The sequence below is a fragment of the Drosophila montana genome, unplaced genomic scaffold (assembly GCF_035044405.1).
Source record: "Drosophila montana isolate Dmon_TW-CO22-7 unplaced genomic scaffold, ASM3504440v1 contig_2716_1, whole genome shotgun sequence".
NCBI lineage: Eukaryota > Metazoa > Arthropoda > Insecta > Diptera > Drosophilidae > Drosophila > Drosophila montana.
The window spans coordinates 582,865-598,686 of NW_026997587.1; the positions used below are offsets into that span (position 1 = coordinate 582,865).

Consider the following 15,822-nt stretch of genomic DNA (forward strand, 5'->3'; position numbering starts at 1 on the left):
TTGGCGCGCCTTTTACGGTTTTGATTGAGTAATGCGACACAGTGCTGCCACCTGTGCGCCCGAGTTATCGAGCGACCGCCACAATATATCGCATTGCTTATCGATATGTTGTTTACAAACCTATAGCAGAATAGAAAAAACAAGAAATTAGCAGCGCGTTCAACTAGTTTTCCGCTTAAAGAGATGAGATTTCAGCAGACAGCATGTATTCATAACGCATTTAGTAGCGTTGGCCATTAGGAGACGCACTCGCGGCTATCGAAGTGCTTAAACGGGACTGTGCATTGGTCGTGGCCAAGTTCAACGCTGGCCACAACAAACAAGATATCAATTTTCTTAGCCAACGCTTAGTTTGGCGCAAAGAGAGTTGGGCTCGGAACTGTTGCCGGTCATTAGCACAGCGTAGCTGAAGGCAACAACAACGTGCGCGCAAACACGGGTGTCCCAAAAAAATTAAAAAAAAAGCAAACAACAATTCGTCAAAATGGGTCTGCGTTTCCAGCAGCTAAAGAAGCTCTGGCTTCTATACCTGTTTTTGTTGTTTTTTGCATTCTTCATGTTTGCAATTAGCATAAATTTATATGTGTCAAGTATACAAAACACTGGCGCAGAGCCGCGGTGAGTAATGGAAATATAATCAGTTCTATTGTTATCTATGAAAATGGAGTGTGTGCCCAAAGTCTTAGTGAAATTTGCCACGAAATTGCAACCAAGCCTGGCTTCAACCTCGCACCGCTGCATTCGTCCCATTGCATAATTTCCTTCAAGGCAGCAGCAGCAGCAGATGTTGTTGCAGTGTTGGCAACTTCAAAAAAGAAGCCAATGTAAAAAAGGCTAAAAGTAGCTGACTTAGCTGTTTGACTGGCTGCCCAAAAGTAGCTAAAGCGACTGAGGACCTCTGAAGCTAGCCAAATTGAGCTAGAAAACAGCCGAATTGTCAACACTGGCTGGTTGGTGTTGCAAGTGGCGCTGTCGCTGCCGGCGCTGTGGTTGTTTCCACTTGAGTGGGCCGCTGGCTGGACGGGTATCTCTCATCTCCAGCCTTGCTTTCGGTTTTGCTGGCTACTTTGCATTTTTTTACGGCATTTCTAGTTGTTTTGCTGCTGCTGCTGCTGCGTCTTATTGTTAAATGCCCAACATTATTGCCATTGTCATCTTTTGTTTGTTTGCTTTTTTTTTTTTTTGTCTTTTTTCTTCACTTTTGGATCACTCAACGTGCAAAGTCATCCAAAACCGCCGCCCAAACGTCGCTCGCTCTGGCCGTACAAAAACATTGTGGCCCACTATATTGGCAAGGGAGACATCTTCGGCAATATGACTGCAGGTTATTAAACCACAACAAAACAAAAAAAAAACCCAAAAAAAATTAAAATAAAATAAAAAACATTCAATGACCATACATTTGCAGATGATTACAACATCAACCAGTTCGAGCCTAAACAGGGCGAGGGCGCCGATGGGCGACCCGTGGTCATACCGCCGCGCGATCGTTTTCGTATGCAGCGCTTCTTCAAGCTAAACAGCTTCAATATCTTGGCCAGCGACCGCATTCCCCTCAATAGAACGCTCAAGGACTACAGAACGAATGAGTAAGTCGTGCGTTAAGCTCTATGAATATGCTCCGAATGTATATATGATCAACTTTTGCAGATGTCGCGATAAGCGCTATGCCCATGGCTTGCCCAGCACCTCGGTCATCATTGTCTTCCACAACGAGGCCTGGTCCGTGCTGCTGCGCACCATTACCAGCGTCATAAATCGCTCACCACGCCAACTGCTCAAGGAAATCATTCTGGTGGACGATGCCAGCGATCGCTGTAAGTTTCTATTGAAGCTTAATTAATCTTACATTCTTACATTCCCTGCCTGCATGCACAGCCTTTTTGAAACGCCAACTGGAGGCCTACATCAAGGTACTTAATGTACCCACGCGCTTGTATCGCATGAAGGAACGCAGCGGACTGGTGCCTGCCCGGCTCATGGGCGCACAGCATGCGCGCGGCGATGTGCTCACCTTTCTGGATGCGCACTGTGAGTGCTCCCGTGGCTGGCTGGAACCATTGTTGGCACGCATCAAGGAATCGCGGGAGGTGGTCATTTGCCCAGTGATAGACATCATATCGGACGACAATTTTAGCTACACGAAAACCTTTGAGAATCATTGGGGCGCCTTCAACTGGCAGCTAAGCTTCCGTTGGTTCTCTTCGGATCGCAAACGACAGACCAGCGTCAAGCCCAAGGACAGCACAGCGCCCATAGCCACGCCGGGCATGGCTGGCGGTCTGTTTGCCATCGATCGCAAGTACTTTTACGAGATGGGCGCCTACGATAGCGAAATGCGCATCTGGGGCGGTGAGAACGTGGAGATGTCCTTTCGGATTTGGCAGTGCGGCGGCCGCATCGAGATCAGTCCCTGCTCCCATGTGGGCCACATATTCCGCAGCAGCACGCCGTACACGTTCCCGGGCGGCATGAGCGAGGTACTCACCGCGAATCTGGCACGAGCTGCCACCGTCTGGATGGACGACTGGCAATATTTTGTGATGCTCTACACGGCAGGTCTATCGCTGAGCGCGCGGGACAAGGTGAATGTGACGGATCGTTTGGCATTGCGCGAGAAACTCAAGTGCAAGCCATTTTCATGGTATCTGGAGAACATTTGGCCGGAACATTTCTTTCCGGCACCGGATCGTTTCTTTGGCAAAATCATTTGGTTGGATGGCGAAACGGAATGCGCACAGGCGTACAGTAAGCACATGAAGAACCTGCCGGGACGTGCCCTGTCCCGGGAATGGAAGCGCGCCTTCGAGGAGATCGACAACAAAGCCGAGGAATTTATGTCGCTGATCGATTTGGAGCGCGACAAGTGCCTGCGTCCGCTGCATGACGATGTGCCGCGCTCAACGCTGCAGCCGGTGACAGTCGGCGATTGCACATCGCATGCACAAACGATGGACATGTTTGTCATTACACCCAAGGGTCAGATAATGACCAACGACAATGTCTGCCTCACATATCGCCCGCCCAAATCGGGCGCGCTCAAGCTGCTCAGAAATCGGAATGCAACAACATCGAATGTGATGCTGACGCAATGCGCCACCGAGGCAAGTCAACAGTGGACCTATGACATGGATGTGAGTAATCAGTGGGGCGTCAGGCCTGACTTTTCGATTAATTACAATGCTAATCTCCATTTAACAACAATTACAGACACAACAGATTTCGCATCGCGAGACAAAGCTCTGTCTGACGCTCAAAGCGGCCACGAATGCGCGCAGCCAGAAAGTCGAGAAAGTGGTGCTTACCATGGAGTGCAACTTCAAGGATATAACACAGAAATGGGGACTCATACCGCTGCCCTGGCGCATGTAAAAAATGATAACAAAAAAAACACGATAACGACAAAACGAGATAACGAAAAAAAAAACCCCTGCCAGCGATCTAATACAATGTGATATTTATTGAAATTGTTTAACGACCCGCCCCCTCACACAGACACACACACAGACACACCTACACACAGACGCACACATACACCGGGACATGCCCACAAGAATTGTTTTGAGTGTTTGCCTGGGAGCTTTTCTCCCCTGCACAAAAAAAAAACTTGAATGGTACTCTATGCAATTCTACGTCATATTTATTAAGTCAAATTTTTAGGCAATTTTTAAGTCGCAAAGTAACAAGTACTTTACTTAATACTTTTAACATTTTATAACACTTTAATTTTCTAACAAATTAAATAAACAAATATTAAAAATTGAGCTTTGCTGCGGAGACACATAAATTACTTAAAACGAATGAGAAATAATGTACAAAAGTGTCACTGTGCTATCTCCACCTTTAATACATGTTTATATATATTCAGTCTCAGTAGATTATCAGCTTTGCAGCTGCTTTAAAATTGCAGCATCTGCTGCAGATTGTCGCATTCGCGTTCGCAACATGATCTGCTGCTATAACACCATCAAATACACCGGACTCTTGTCCAATTTACTTTATATGGTAAGGTAACAAATTGTCATTTGCTTGGCTTACACGATTAATTCAATCTTATCTGTTGCAGCTACTGGCCATAGGCGTGCTGGTCGCAGCTGGCTTGGGCCTGCAAATGGCGCAGCCAAACACGCCGGAGCATACATACTTTGTGGAGAGTCTCGTGCTGGGCGCCACCATCTGCACGATAGTCATATTCGGCTGCTATGGCCTGGTCTGCGATCTGCTTAGCGTGAATTTAATTGTGAGTCTTATGCATTCATGAATTATTCATGCTAATCTGGCTCATATTTTGCAGTTCACCTGCTTTGTACTGATCGTGCTGGGCGCAGAGTATCTGCAGCTGCACAACTACCAGCCGCATAATCGCTATAGCGGCGCCTGGCAGCAGCTGGAGCTTACGCTGGCCTGGCATGGCCTGGACAAGCAGCCGGAGCTGATGCAACAGTATGAACAGCAGCAGCAATGCTGCGGTTACAACGGCGCCAACGACTACAAGTCTTTGCATTTGCCCATACCGAAAAGCTGTTATCAGCATGCTGCTGCCGACGACAAGCTCTTTACACGCGGCTGCCAGGCGACATTGAACCGCAACCAGAGCCACATACAGCAGCGCGATAAGCTATTCATGTGGTGCATCATTGGCCTTGAGGTAAGCTGCCAGTTCACTGATCTTTATAGTAACTAATAAGCGCTATATGCCCACAGATCTTTATACTCGTCCAGACCATCGCGCTGAGCGGTCTGCTCTACAAGCTGCGGCAACGCGAGCGACGGGCACGACAACAGGTGCCGCCCGGTGTTCGCCGTGAGCCGCGCGCCAATCATGTGGGCTCGCGTGCCCAGCTGCTGGACAATATTTAAGTAGCTTCTCTATGGATCATAGCAGTTAAGTCGTTTATTGTAGTTTAGCAAATGCAGCGTATAAATCTTAGTTCTAGTAGGCATAGCGGCGTGTTTTGGTGGTCAGCTGACAACACAGCGTTATGCCCAAAATAATGCCCACAATCTGCAAAAGATAAACATACATATATAAGGGGATACATAATCAAATCACGACTCACCTCATAGCCAATGAGTCCGCCGTGCGCCCATCTCTCGGAGCGATAGATATTCAAATGGGCGCGCTTAACGGCTGTCATGCAGCCCTCGGCATAGGGATAGAGCGCATGCACCCCATCCTTGGTATGGAAACAGCTCTGTGGCACACGCATGCTCAGGCTGGTGTAGTCCGAGAAGCCCTTGTCGCCGCAGCACTCGTACTGGACAACAGAAGTTACAAATATGTTTAGCTTTTGTGTGAACATATGCTTACTCTGCGCTCCAGCTGATGCATAGCGCCCGGATGCACCAGCTCCCTCATCCACACGCCCATGACAAACTCCTCCGTGGTATCCACATGCTTGGACTCATTGTAGTGCGCCAGGCGATAGACGTGTGCACCAATCAGCAAGACCAACATAACCAAGTGCTAGGAGTTACAATCATTTAGCTAAAGCTCATTTCAAATCGGGAGTTCCATATTTACCACGGCCAGCACCTTGATGGAGCCCAGAAAGGCGCCCGAGCAGCCGATGACAGCGGCCAGTATAAGGCTGCCGGCCATGGCCAACTGCATGATCTTCTCCGCATCAATGTGATCGGAGGAGCCCTCGTCCAGCTTATAGAGCAGCTCATAGACGCCAGCCAGGGCGGCCATGCTGCCAATTAGCTGTTGAAACATAAAAGGGAAATTAATTAGGAAAATAGAAAAAATCATGTGAATTAACAACGCGTCACACAAAAACAAATTAAAAACAAAAAACCTGGCCAAAAATATATAAAAAACAAAATCAAATCAAAAAAATGTTGCCCGCCTTTGTCAGGCGGCAGAAACCAAAATAAAAACAAATACAGACGCATGAAATTACTTTGGGCTTTATTTTTAAATGCCCCGCCGGACACACACACACACACGCGCACACACGGACACACACTCAAATTGTTGTGCGAAAAATGTAGCAATAATTAAAAATAAGTAAAATGACATCTTGTCTGGGGCGCATCGGAGGCAGGAGATTTGTTTGCTGCCAAATTGGCCACAAGGAATATGTAAATAAATAGCAACAATTAAAACGTGAAGCTTGCAAAGTGATTGAGAATTTAATGAGATTTAGCAACATATATATGCTATATATCTGTGTGTGTGTGTGCAGCACTAAATCGACTGCTTAATGGGCAAATTACTCATACGCACCGTGAGTCAAGCCGCAAGCTGTTTGTTAATGGAAGAACTCGAGTTAAATCGTATAAAAGCTAATGAGCGTACATATGTCAGCATAGCCCTAATTCATATGCACATAGATATACGCCTTTTTTTCGAAATATGTTTACTGAAAATTTATTCCATTTATGAAAACTCACCAAAGTAAATGTATTGAAGACGACCGCGGTCCATTGCAGACACACCTGCAGTGTGGGCATTTCGTGTCGCAGCAACTAAATCAATTTTAAATTATGCTAATATATATGTTTTTCTTGTCTTTTTTTAATGTTTTTTATATGGCATTTGCTCTGTGGTGCGATCTCCAATCCGCATGAAGACGCGCGCGTTAATGCTTTTCGGCTGCCAAGAGAACTCAACTCGTTCAGTTTGAAGAAAAACTGCGAAATGTTTACAAAAGCGTCGAGTGCTTTTTTTTATATATTTTTTTCGTTTTTTTGTGTGGTCGTTACTCAAGAGACACAATCCCCAGCGGCTGTCGCCCCGCCCCCCGCCCGCCCGCCGCATCGTCCCGCGACTGCGAATTGTTTCACATGTATTTTTATATATTCATCTTTATAGGCAGCCCATATATCTATCCACTTAGCCGCTTATACTAGATATGCCATGGCTATAAGTAGTTTGGAAAATGTACAACAACAACAACAAGAACTATTCGAATAGGAAAATACACTTAAGAGATTTATACGCATTTAATCGCAGCGTATTAACTGAGTTGGTTTTTGTTTGCAAACGTTTTGCGCGATATTTATTTATTTATCTTGTGTAAAATGCCAACACTTATAGATGCTACGTTTAAGTTTGAATTGCATTACGAGCTATTGATTAAATGAGGGGGGGAAAGCCTCTTTCAGAAACGCTCGCGCCGCAGCTTATTGCGCACCGTGATGCCCAGGTGGGAGGCTGTGCCCAGAGCGCCAAGCTGTGCAGATGAAAGACAGAAGGTGAAATTGTTTAAATAAATAAAAAACCACACACAAGATCGAATAGTCTACTTCGGTGCGCCGAAGATCAAATACCCTAATGGAAGAGCAGAAAGTGTGCAGCTTTTTGCAGCTGCTTTATAGACTTATGCGATTCCGGTAAGAGATTGTTCTTAAGAACTTGGCAAAGCTAGAAAATCCTTTGGCAGAGGATTCTAATTACAAAACGTAAGTTCTAATTCAAAATCTTTGTTTTCGGCCGATAGTTCCTATGTAATCTGTATATACTACTACTACTACTACTACTATATACTTTCTGGTATAGGTAATCTATAACCGTATACAAACAAACAGACAGGAAGATGACTAAATCGTCTACACTCATATATATTAAATTTATTACCTCGCGACAAAATTATTCTGCTCTTCGCAAGGGTAGAAAATATTATTTTCTTTTCTTTTGCCCGCCTAAGCCAGCCATAAATTATTGTCTGAAATGATGTTAAGGTCGGCGTTGAAAACTTGCCTCGAGCAGAAAAAGCAGCCACTTGATGATCAGCCCGTTGACGACATTGTCTGTGGCATGCGCCTGCACAGCCTCCAAGCAGCCGCCGCTGAAGAGTTGACTCTGCACCCGTTCCTTATTCCCATAGCAGCTGAGCGGAAAGGCGCTGCCCTGGAGTATATAGTCATGTGGCCCGCTTTGGCCACAGCATGTGTACTGTATCGAAAAGGGAATAAATGAATCAATTACCTATGGAACTACTTCGCCAGCTCACCCTTTGCTCCAGATAGCTAATGCGATCCACGTTGCGTCGCGGATCTGACCAGAGAGATAGGAAATCCGCACGTGACCGCTCCACATAGTCCGTGACATGGGCAGCCACAATTATATAGATTTGCAAGCCGATCAATATCAGCATGCAGCTGACAAACTACAGGGTATAGAGAGAATGTTAGGTAATATTTATGTATATAAAGTTTTATGGAGTGTTGGAAAAGTCGAGCTCCAAGTAGGAAACACGGAGGTTTGGACTAACAAGCGAAAGGTCGCTGGTTCAAGTTTCATATTTAATGAAAATAAAATAAGCAAAACCAACAAATTTAAAAATATATTCGAGTTCCAAGACGGTAAAAACTGTGCTGATGGAAAACAGAGCGTCGGACTAACAATGAAAAGTCGCTGGTTCAAATTTCACATTTTATGTGTTATTATTCCAAATGAAATAAGTAAAACCAACAAATTTAAAAAAAAAGCACATAAATTCGAGTTCCAAGACGGTAAAAACTGTGCTGATGGAAAACAGAGCGTCGGACTAACAAGCGAAAGGTCGCTGGTTCAAATTTCATATTTTATTGTTTTTTATTCCAAATGAAATAAGTAAAACCAACAAATTTAAAAAAAAAGCACAAAAATTCAAGTTCCAAGACGGTAAAAACTATGCTTAGGGAAAACAGAGCGTCGGACTAATAAGCGAAAGGTCGCTGGTTCAAATTTCATAATTTTTTGATATTATTCCAAATGAAATAAACAATAATAACAAATTTAAAAAGAAACACTTAAATGGCATGGAAATATAACTTTCGTTTCAATTTGATCGAATTTGTATCTATCAGAAGTTGGCGCGAATTACATAAAAAAGTTCGGTAACACTTGAAACGTTTCAACATTATTACGTCGAACCGTGCGACGCCGGTTATTTTTGTTATCAAACTTACGCTCCAAATGAGTCCCAGCGATACGCGCGCGCCCGCAAAGCAGCCGAGAAAGGAGCTGAGCACCACAAATGAGCCCACAAATATCTGCACCACGATGGCGATGTGCTGAAAGCTGCCCGGGGTGACGTTGTCCAGCTCGTAAAGAGACAGTGCAATCAATGTGACGCCAACCAGCTGGAAATCAATCGGGAACCGTGAACGTCTTGTGCAATGCGCACAGGAAATAACTTATACGAATATTACGCATACGCACCGATAGCAGCACATTCAGTGCGATAAGTATGGCTTTCAGGCAGGATACACGGCTGGCCATGTTCGCAACGCAAACCAATCGATAGTGCGTCCAATTGCGTTTCGGGAAGCTTCTTTCGTATGATAACAAAAAAGCAAGGTAGTATATGTATGTGGTGTAAATAATCAACACGCTCCAGCTCCAGCCCTTTTGCCAGACACGTTCAACTACGACTAAACGACGCGCATTTATTTTGAAATAATGGCGCCCCCAAAAAGGCAACGCAGCACCCACCAGACAGCACGGCAATCCGACTGTCTGACATTCGGCTCGCTGTTTGTTATTGGTGGCTTCTTCTAAGAAATCAACGTTCGAGTGCTTGTTGCTATACCCTGTAAATGTTAAAAGCAGTTAGATACATTGATAGATTGAAATCAAGATTCGATTGTTGACTCTTGTTGTTGCTATACCCTGTAAATGTTAGAGATAGTTAGACTGAGATTTGCTGAAAGATACAGTTTATTGGCATGCTAAGCTGAGGCAGGTCCTGAAATAGTCGCTACTTTAATCAGGTTTTTGTCATGCTTACGCTTAGAATTGGGAAAGAAAAGAACTCCAAACAGAAACATATTAAAATACCTGTAAAAATGTATCTCAGAATTTTCTATAAAATTAACCGAAAAACTTAAAAACTTCAATTACTGAAGGTAAATTTTCTAAATAATAAATTTTAATGCAATTTTTCTAAATTTATATACAACTTTTTCTGAATGTTTAGAAATATTTTTCTAAAAACAGTTTAACAGATAATTTAAAAAAAAACCTGTATTTTGAAAAATAATTTTCTCAGTGTATTTAGTAAAAGGATTGTGTACAGGATATTTGGGAATAAATTATGCAAATTGTTAGCCAACCTGCTGTACATACAAGACCCAAGTCCAGGGTATCTATGAGTTCAGCAGCTTCACCTTTGGCCATAATACTTGTTGTGCTATTAATGTTCAGTCTCTTGGCGGTCATAGAATTTGTGGGTGGTATGATGTCACTAGCATGTCGACAAAGCTTTTGCCCCCCCTTAACCTTTAAAGGAGCTTTTGTCCTAGATAAAATACGTATGTAAGCGTTCATTGATAAAGTGCGCCGCAAAATGCCATTTGTAAATGATACTATGATAAGGATATGATAAGAACAACAATGGCAATAAGCGAAACCTAGCAGCCTTTTCTTGAGGAAAAACTTAGCTAGTTGAAATCAAGTAGTTGGCGAGAAACTTTTCTCTATAAGGCTCTATAATAAGCTACGGAAATATTCGAACTATTGAAAATGTTGTCAATTTTCACAACCTTTGCGCTATTTATTGCTGTTGTACGTGGCATCGGGGAGTTGAGCGTGCTGCAATGTCCCAAGTCAATGGAATTCACTGGCAACGATTCACTGGATAGTTTTTACGTGGGCGACGTTCTCCTGGCTACATTGGGCAATAGCGTCACCGGCAACTCCAAGTGGTCCGGCCTGACGATCAAGGATCCCTTTGAACTCAGCCAGACAACGGTGATTCTTGTGCACGTGAAGGGTGTTTATCGTGTGGAAACGTCCGGCAATTACAGGGTTTACGAACTAATCGATTCGGACACCGCAAATTCGATTGATAATTTCGTAGCACAGCTCGAGCCCGGAACAGTTAACGATTTCAACTTTATTAATCATAATCTGGGTGTCTTAACGTACAAGTCCTATTTCGGTAGTCAGGAGGTGCCCATGGCCGAGCCTATACGTTTCTTGAGGCCCATCGATTATCTGAGCCATCAGAATTTTCTCGAGGAGATCGGCTATATGAATGCCATCACCAGGAACTTGAGCGGCCTGCTGAACTCCTCGCAGGTGATCGTCTTTCGCCTGTCGCTGGATCGCATTTCCAAGGTGACCAAATACACCATACTCTTTGAGGCCAAGCAGCTGGTCGCCGCCGCGATTGCAGATCTCCTGGCCGCTGCGAGAAATATCAGCAATACGTTGCTTTTCGTGCAGACCACGGACAAGCAGATGTCCGCAAGCAGCTTGAGTCGAGGCCATAAGTCGCCAAACGCGACAAATCCCTTCCCCAAATTCCGTGCCTACGATTATCCGATTATATTCCATATTGTGTTATGGTTAGGTATTGCATATGTCCTCTCGCTGGCTGTCATTTGCTGTTCAATTGTCAATATCGATCCAGGCAGAGATTCGATCATCTATCGCATGAGCTCCACCCACCACTATCGCTCAGGTCTACACAAGAAGAAGCACTAAAAATTGATAGATGTGCTGTTAAATGTATTCCTATGCACTAATTAAATAGCAAATATATGCTCACAAGCAATTAAAGCAATTTTCATTTGTAATTCTCAAACAGTTTAAGCGCTGACTAAGATAAGTATCAGGCGTCGCTTGAGTGCTCACTAAATATTGTGACTTGACATTATACTTAGTAGTATGCAAAACTAAAAATTCCAATATCCATTTCCATTTATATAAACATTTCAATTTGTTAAAGATATCACATAAAGCGGCAACAGTCAGTAGTTCGCTTTGGCTCATCAGTTTTGGCATTCCCTAAACTATGTGCCTTGTTTACCAATTAGCCAGCCCTCGTTTTGGCCAAAACGCATGCCAAAAAAGCAAAACAAAATTTGACAAATCGACGCAAATACATATTTACATGTGTCTGTAGCTAAGGTATGAGGCTGGCAGATGATCAACAAGTTGTCTGCCTTAGCCAGCGCATATTTTCATTTTGGCCTGGCCCGTACGCATTTTCTTCTTTTTGGCCCTGAATATGTGACGTCGGCCTATTTATAAACAAGCAAATTTTGTTGTACCTCAGAAAACGGGAACCGTTCTTGAGAGTGCGCTCGCACCACGTGTTGTATACGCAATTTTTTGAGATAAATAATAAAAAGGGGCATAAAAATTCGCTATAAATTCCGACGGCAATAGGATTGTATGTTGTATGCGGCCAGATCGAATTACTATATCATATAGCTAGCATATAAAACTGTCAAATTCTTAAATGGCGAGCTTTGCTGTGTTCCTCCCGTGAAAAAAAAATATTATCAGCATCGGACTGCTATATCATAAAGTTCGTAAAATCGTTTCGAAATAATTTGCCGAAAATATAAGTTCTTTTTTGCTCCACAGAACCAGTTACTGTATTATTATTCTTTATAATTCTCAACAAGTTTTTCAAAAGGAATTTTTGTTACATTTCGCCTGACTTAATCCCAAAAGCCCAAAACAAACGCTTTCATTTATTAGAATACACGCACAAACACATATATATTTAGTTTTATTTGCTTTATAGATAGTTAAAATAAATTACAAATTATAAATTAACTAAGTACTTAGCTTATGTTTGTAGCATTTGTAGTAGAATTTGCAGCTTATGAATTGTATGCATATAATTTTTGTTTGGTTTTTTTTTTGATTAGAAATAAAGAGTTGTGCTCGAATAGGCGGAGCACAAATCAAATACTTAATATCCTTCAGCTCAGCGAGGGGCGGGCCTCGTTCCCCGTTCCCCGTTCCCCGTTTTGTACTTGTCACCTGCCGCAACAGTTGGCCATTAAAATTGCATGCGCCGCTGCTTGTTGCGGAAACTGATGGCCAGAAAGACGGCCAGCGCAAAGCACAACAGCTGCAATTGGTAACACGATTATTAAGGTATTCAACAAAAATTAATTGTATATGTTTAGTTTAGTGCACACCCACCTCGAAGGCCACCAGGACCCAGGAGACAATGATGAAGCGCCGCTTGTCGCTCTCGTAATGGCTCTGCAGCTTCTCGATGCAGCCCTCGACAAACAGATGCTCCGGCTTCTGCTGCAGATCCACATAGCAGCTGGGCGGTATCGATTGCCGTAGATGCACATAGTCCTGGGCGCTGGTCTTGCCGCAGCACTCGTACTTCTGCTGCAGTCCGTCCATGTTGTTCGCCTGCCAGGCCAGCTCCACGGTCTGCTGGGCGCTCTGCACCTCGGACTGATGCAAGAACATGCAGGTGCTCACAATTTGCGGTATGGCCAGCACCAACAGGAACACAGCACTCTACATGGAAAGTATTGCACAGTAGTTATTCGCCATAAATGCAACAATTGAACAGTTGAACCCTACCGTTGCGGTCAGACAGACCGATTCGCGTATGGCCGCAAATATGCCCAGAAAGGCGAACAGCACAATTATCGCGCAGGCCACGTAGGCGGCGATAACAAACTCCTCGCTCTCCGTATCCGCATTGAAGGCTATCCAACCGATGGCACCCACTGCGAGGAGCTGTAAGATTAACGCAACATATTTAACTGGAAATTCTTCGAGTGAGTCATCGGACAATATATGCAATGGGATGCGAGAACAAGGTCCAAGTGCAATAATTTGAGTTTGAGTCGAAATCGAAACGCTTTTTGCAATTTGCGGCACATTAATTGAGGTTTGTCAAATGATATATATTATATATACTATATAGAGAGATACCATATAAGTGGCACAGAACCGCAGAGCGCGTCACTTGAATGACTTTTACTCTCGTTTACAAAGTAAGAAGAGTATATAGGTTTTGTACAGAGTATATTTGATTTGATCGTCCTTGCTTTGAATTGTGTGTTATATACTCAAGTTTTTAAGCCACGCCCACTAGAAGGCAGCCAAAATATTTTTGATTATGTTTAGCTATAAACTCCTCTGTATATGAAACCGAAAATCTATATCTGCCAGAGTTCTTGACCAAGTTTAGAATAAAGTCTACCGATGAGCTCTAAAGATCGATAAAATCAATCGTTAAAATCGATCAATTTGACGTATATTTTAGCTGCTATTGGACTGTGAAAGAGCATAGCCTAGTCTGTTATACCCCACGGCATTAATTTTACATTTTACCTTTTTTACTAGCAGCAGGATATTAAATTTTGTTACGACTTACATCAAAGCAGACACCTACAACCACATTAAGTCTATATATATGTTGTAAATGTTCTTCTGATCAGTAAAAACAGGCTGAGTCATGGCTAGATTGGTTAATGCGTGCTAGGGTATTTAATCTTCGAGAGCTTCTCTTTTGTTCTTTGTCTGAAGACAGTCAATTGGTTGATTACAATCGGGCGGGGGTGTTGTTTGCGCCAAACACACCCCGTTTGGCTTTTGGGGGTTGAGGCCTATGCCTGGATTCGGATAACGCGCTATATAGGTCAAACTACAAATAAGTGTAGTGTGCCGTGATGACATCATTCGACAGCCAGAAACTGGCTGCAATTGTGGGCACAGGGCGTCCGTTTCCTGCGAGCACAATACTACTTGACTCTCCGGGCCCAGTCAAAACAAACCAAAACTTGCAAGCGTAAACATGCTAGCTATGGTAACAGGGAAGGGGAGAGGAGAGGGAGAGGGGTGCCAGCAGCGTAGTCAAGGGGGTGTATGTATTGGCCAAAGACCTGTCGTCGACGTGGCTAAAGTGTGTGAAACTGACAAATGACAAAATATTAAAAATACAACATGGCCAAATATAAGTGGCCATACGTGGGTTTCGCCTACTGAAGAGGTGGAGGGTGGAGGAGGGGTGGGGGAGGGGGGGTGCAAATAACATTGGGGGCCATGTGCATGTGAGAATTTTTGAATATTCTAGCATCTTGCAGAGCTGCTTTCTAGCCTTATTATATATACGGTTAAATCCGATAGATTGCCCAAAACTTGATTTCTTTTCGCTTTCATTCTCGGGGCATATGACATCATGCTTGCAAGTGGTTTATTTCCTTTCTTTTTTTTTTGTTTTTTTGAATTGAATGCATCAGTGAAATAATAAATGTCATTGAAATATTTAAATAACAAGCTGTGTGCGTCTGTGTGTGTGTGTGTGTGTGTGTGTGCATTTGCATTATTCGCTCTCTTTTTGTTATATATATTTATTTTTTTGTTTTTCTAAAACTTACCGCCAAAATGGCATTCAGCACAATGGAGCTAATCTTGATGGTTTTTATGGCGCAGCCCATTTTTCAAAATTGACTTTGGCAAGCTGAAAATTAAAAACAAACATTTAATATATACAAATCCTAATTCAATCACTTTTAACTGCTAAACTAAATATTCTTAATCAAATTTAAATGCACAATAAAATCGCTTTTAATTGGACTGAATTCAAATTTTCAATTTATGTTTATTTGTATTTTTACTAATTGTACATAATTAGCTGGCAGCGCATAAGCATATGAAATTGTACTCAATTTACACACAAATATCACAGCACGAAGTTTCTTAACCTTTTGACTTCCAAAACAACAAAGCGCAGTTGTTTGTTTTCGAAATAACAAAATAAATGCCTCTTTTTAAATGTGCTCGAATCCGTTTCAGAGACTGGCGCGTTCCACGTTTGCTTGCAAACTGAATCCAAATAAAAAAGTTCGTTATTTTCAACATTCAAAACGACTCACACACACACACACACACTCGCACGCGCCCGCTCACCCACAACCACTCTCTCACACACACACACACACACATGCGCAGCAGTAGCCATTGCTCGCACAAATACAGTCTCATATTAAGAGAGAGCGTCAATGCGCTCGCGCAGATGAGCGCTGCTTTCAGTGACGTCACTGTCAATCGTTCAATACGTCATATTGTGAAGCGGTACAAGTGCTTCTTCTTCTTCTTCGTGCTGCAGACTT

General features: G+C 43.2%; 6 protein-coding genes across 7 annotated transcripts; 3 read left to right on the plus strand and 3 right to left on the minus strand.

Moving 5' to 3' along the window:
* The first annotated feature begins 113 nt into the window (after positions 1-113).
* Positions 114-3,478, plus strand: Pgant3 (Polypeptide N-Acetylgalactosaminyltransferase 3). The gene is made up of 6 exons (XM_064684286.1): positions 114-618; positions 1,224-1,324; positions 1,409-1,589; positions 1,651-1,817; positions 1,879-3,134; positions 3,211-3,478. The coding sequence occupies exons 1-6, from the start codon at positions 485-487 to the stop codon at positions 3,370-3,372; spliced, it is 2,001 nt and encodes a 666-aa protein (XP_064540356.1). The 5' UTR covers positions 114-484; the 3' UTR covers positions 3,373-3,478.
* A 140-nt stretch (positions 3,479-3,618) lies between these two features.
* Tsp42Ep (Tetraspanin 42Ep) lies at positions 3,619-6,479 on the plus strand. Of its 2 annotated transcripts, none has more exons than XM_064684287.1 (4): positions 3,619-4,005; positions 4,067-4,240; positions 4,295-4,648; positions 4,705-6,479. In XM_064684287.1, exons 1-4 carry the CDS (start codon positions 3,811-3,813, stop codon positions 4,858-4,860), a joined length of 879 nt encoding a protein of 292 aa, XP_064540357.1. In that variant the 5' UTR covers positions 3,619-3,810; the 3' UTR covers positions 4,861-6,479. The 2 variants fall into 2 exon arrangements, with proteins under 2 accessions (XP_064540357.1, XP_064540358.1); XM_064684288.1 differs by having other exon boundaries at positions 4,723-6,479.
* Tsp42Eo (Tetraspanin 42Eo) lies at positions 4,866-6,540 on the minus strand. Its single transcript, XM_064684289.1, has 5 exons — positions 6,400-6,540; positions 5,525-5,707; positions 5,312-5,467; positions 5,061-5,258; positions 4,866-5,005 (listed from the first exon to the last, which is right to left on the minus strand). The coding sequence occupies exons 1-5, from the start codon at positions 6,457-6,459 to the stop codon at positions 4,934-4,936; spliced, it is 669 nt and encodes a 222-aa protein (XP_064540359.1). The 5' UTR covers positions 6,460-6,540; the 3' UTR covers positions 4,866-4,933.
* Positions 6,541-6,968: 428 nt separating this feature from the next.
* Tsp42En (Tetraspanin 42En) lies at positions 6,969-9,413 on the minus strand. The gene is made up of 5 exons (XM_064684290.1): positions 9,155-9,413; positions 8,902-9,075; positions 7,962-8,117; positions 7,709-7,903; positions 6,969-7,181 (listed from the first exon to the last, which is right to left on the minus strand). Exons 1-5 carry the CDS (start codon positions 9,212-9,214, stop codon positions 7,110-7,112), a joined length of 657 nt encoding a protein of 218 aa, XP_064540360.1. The 5' UTR covers positions 9,215-9,413; the 3' UTR covers positions 6,969-7,109.
* A 990-nt stretch (positions 9,414-10,403) lies between these two features.
* LOC135429832 (ATPase H(+)-transporting accessory protein 2-like) lies at positions 10,404-11,514 on the plus strand. Its single transcript, XM_064684307.1, has one exon. The coding sequence runs from the start codon at positions 10,457-10,459 to the stop codon at positions 11,420-11,422; it is 966 nt and encodes a 321-aa protein (XP_064540377.1). The 5' UTR covers positions 10,404-10,456; the 3' UTR covers positions 11,423-11,514.
* Positions 11,515-12,552: 1,038 nt separating this feature from the next.
* Positions 12,553-15,531, minus strand: lbm (late bloomer). Its single transcript, XM_064684285.1, has 5 exons — positions 15,415-15,531; positions 15,088-15,170; positions 13,283-13,441; positions 12,881-13,216; positions 12,553-12,806 (listed from the first exon to the last, which is right to left on the minus strand). Exons 2-5 carry the CDS (start codon positions 15,145-15,147, stop codon positions 12,735-12,737), a joined length of 627 nt encoding a protein of 208 aa, XP_064540355.1. The 5' UTR covers positions 15,148-15,170; positions 15,415-15,531; the 3' UTR covers positions 12,553-12,734.
* Between the last annotated feature and the right edge of the window lie 291 nt (positions 15,532-15,822).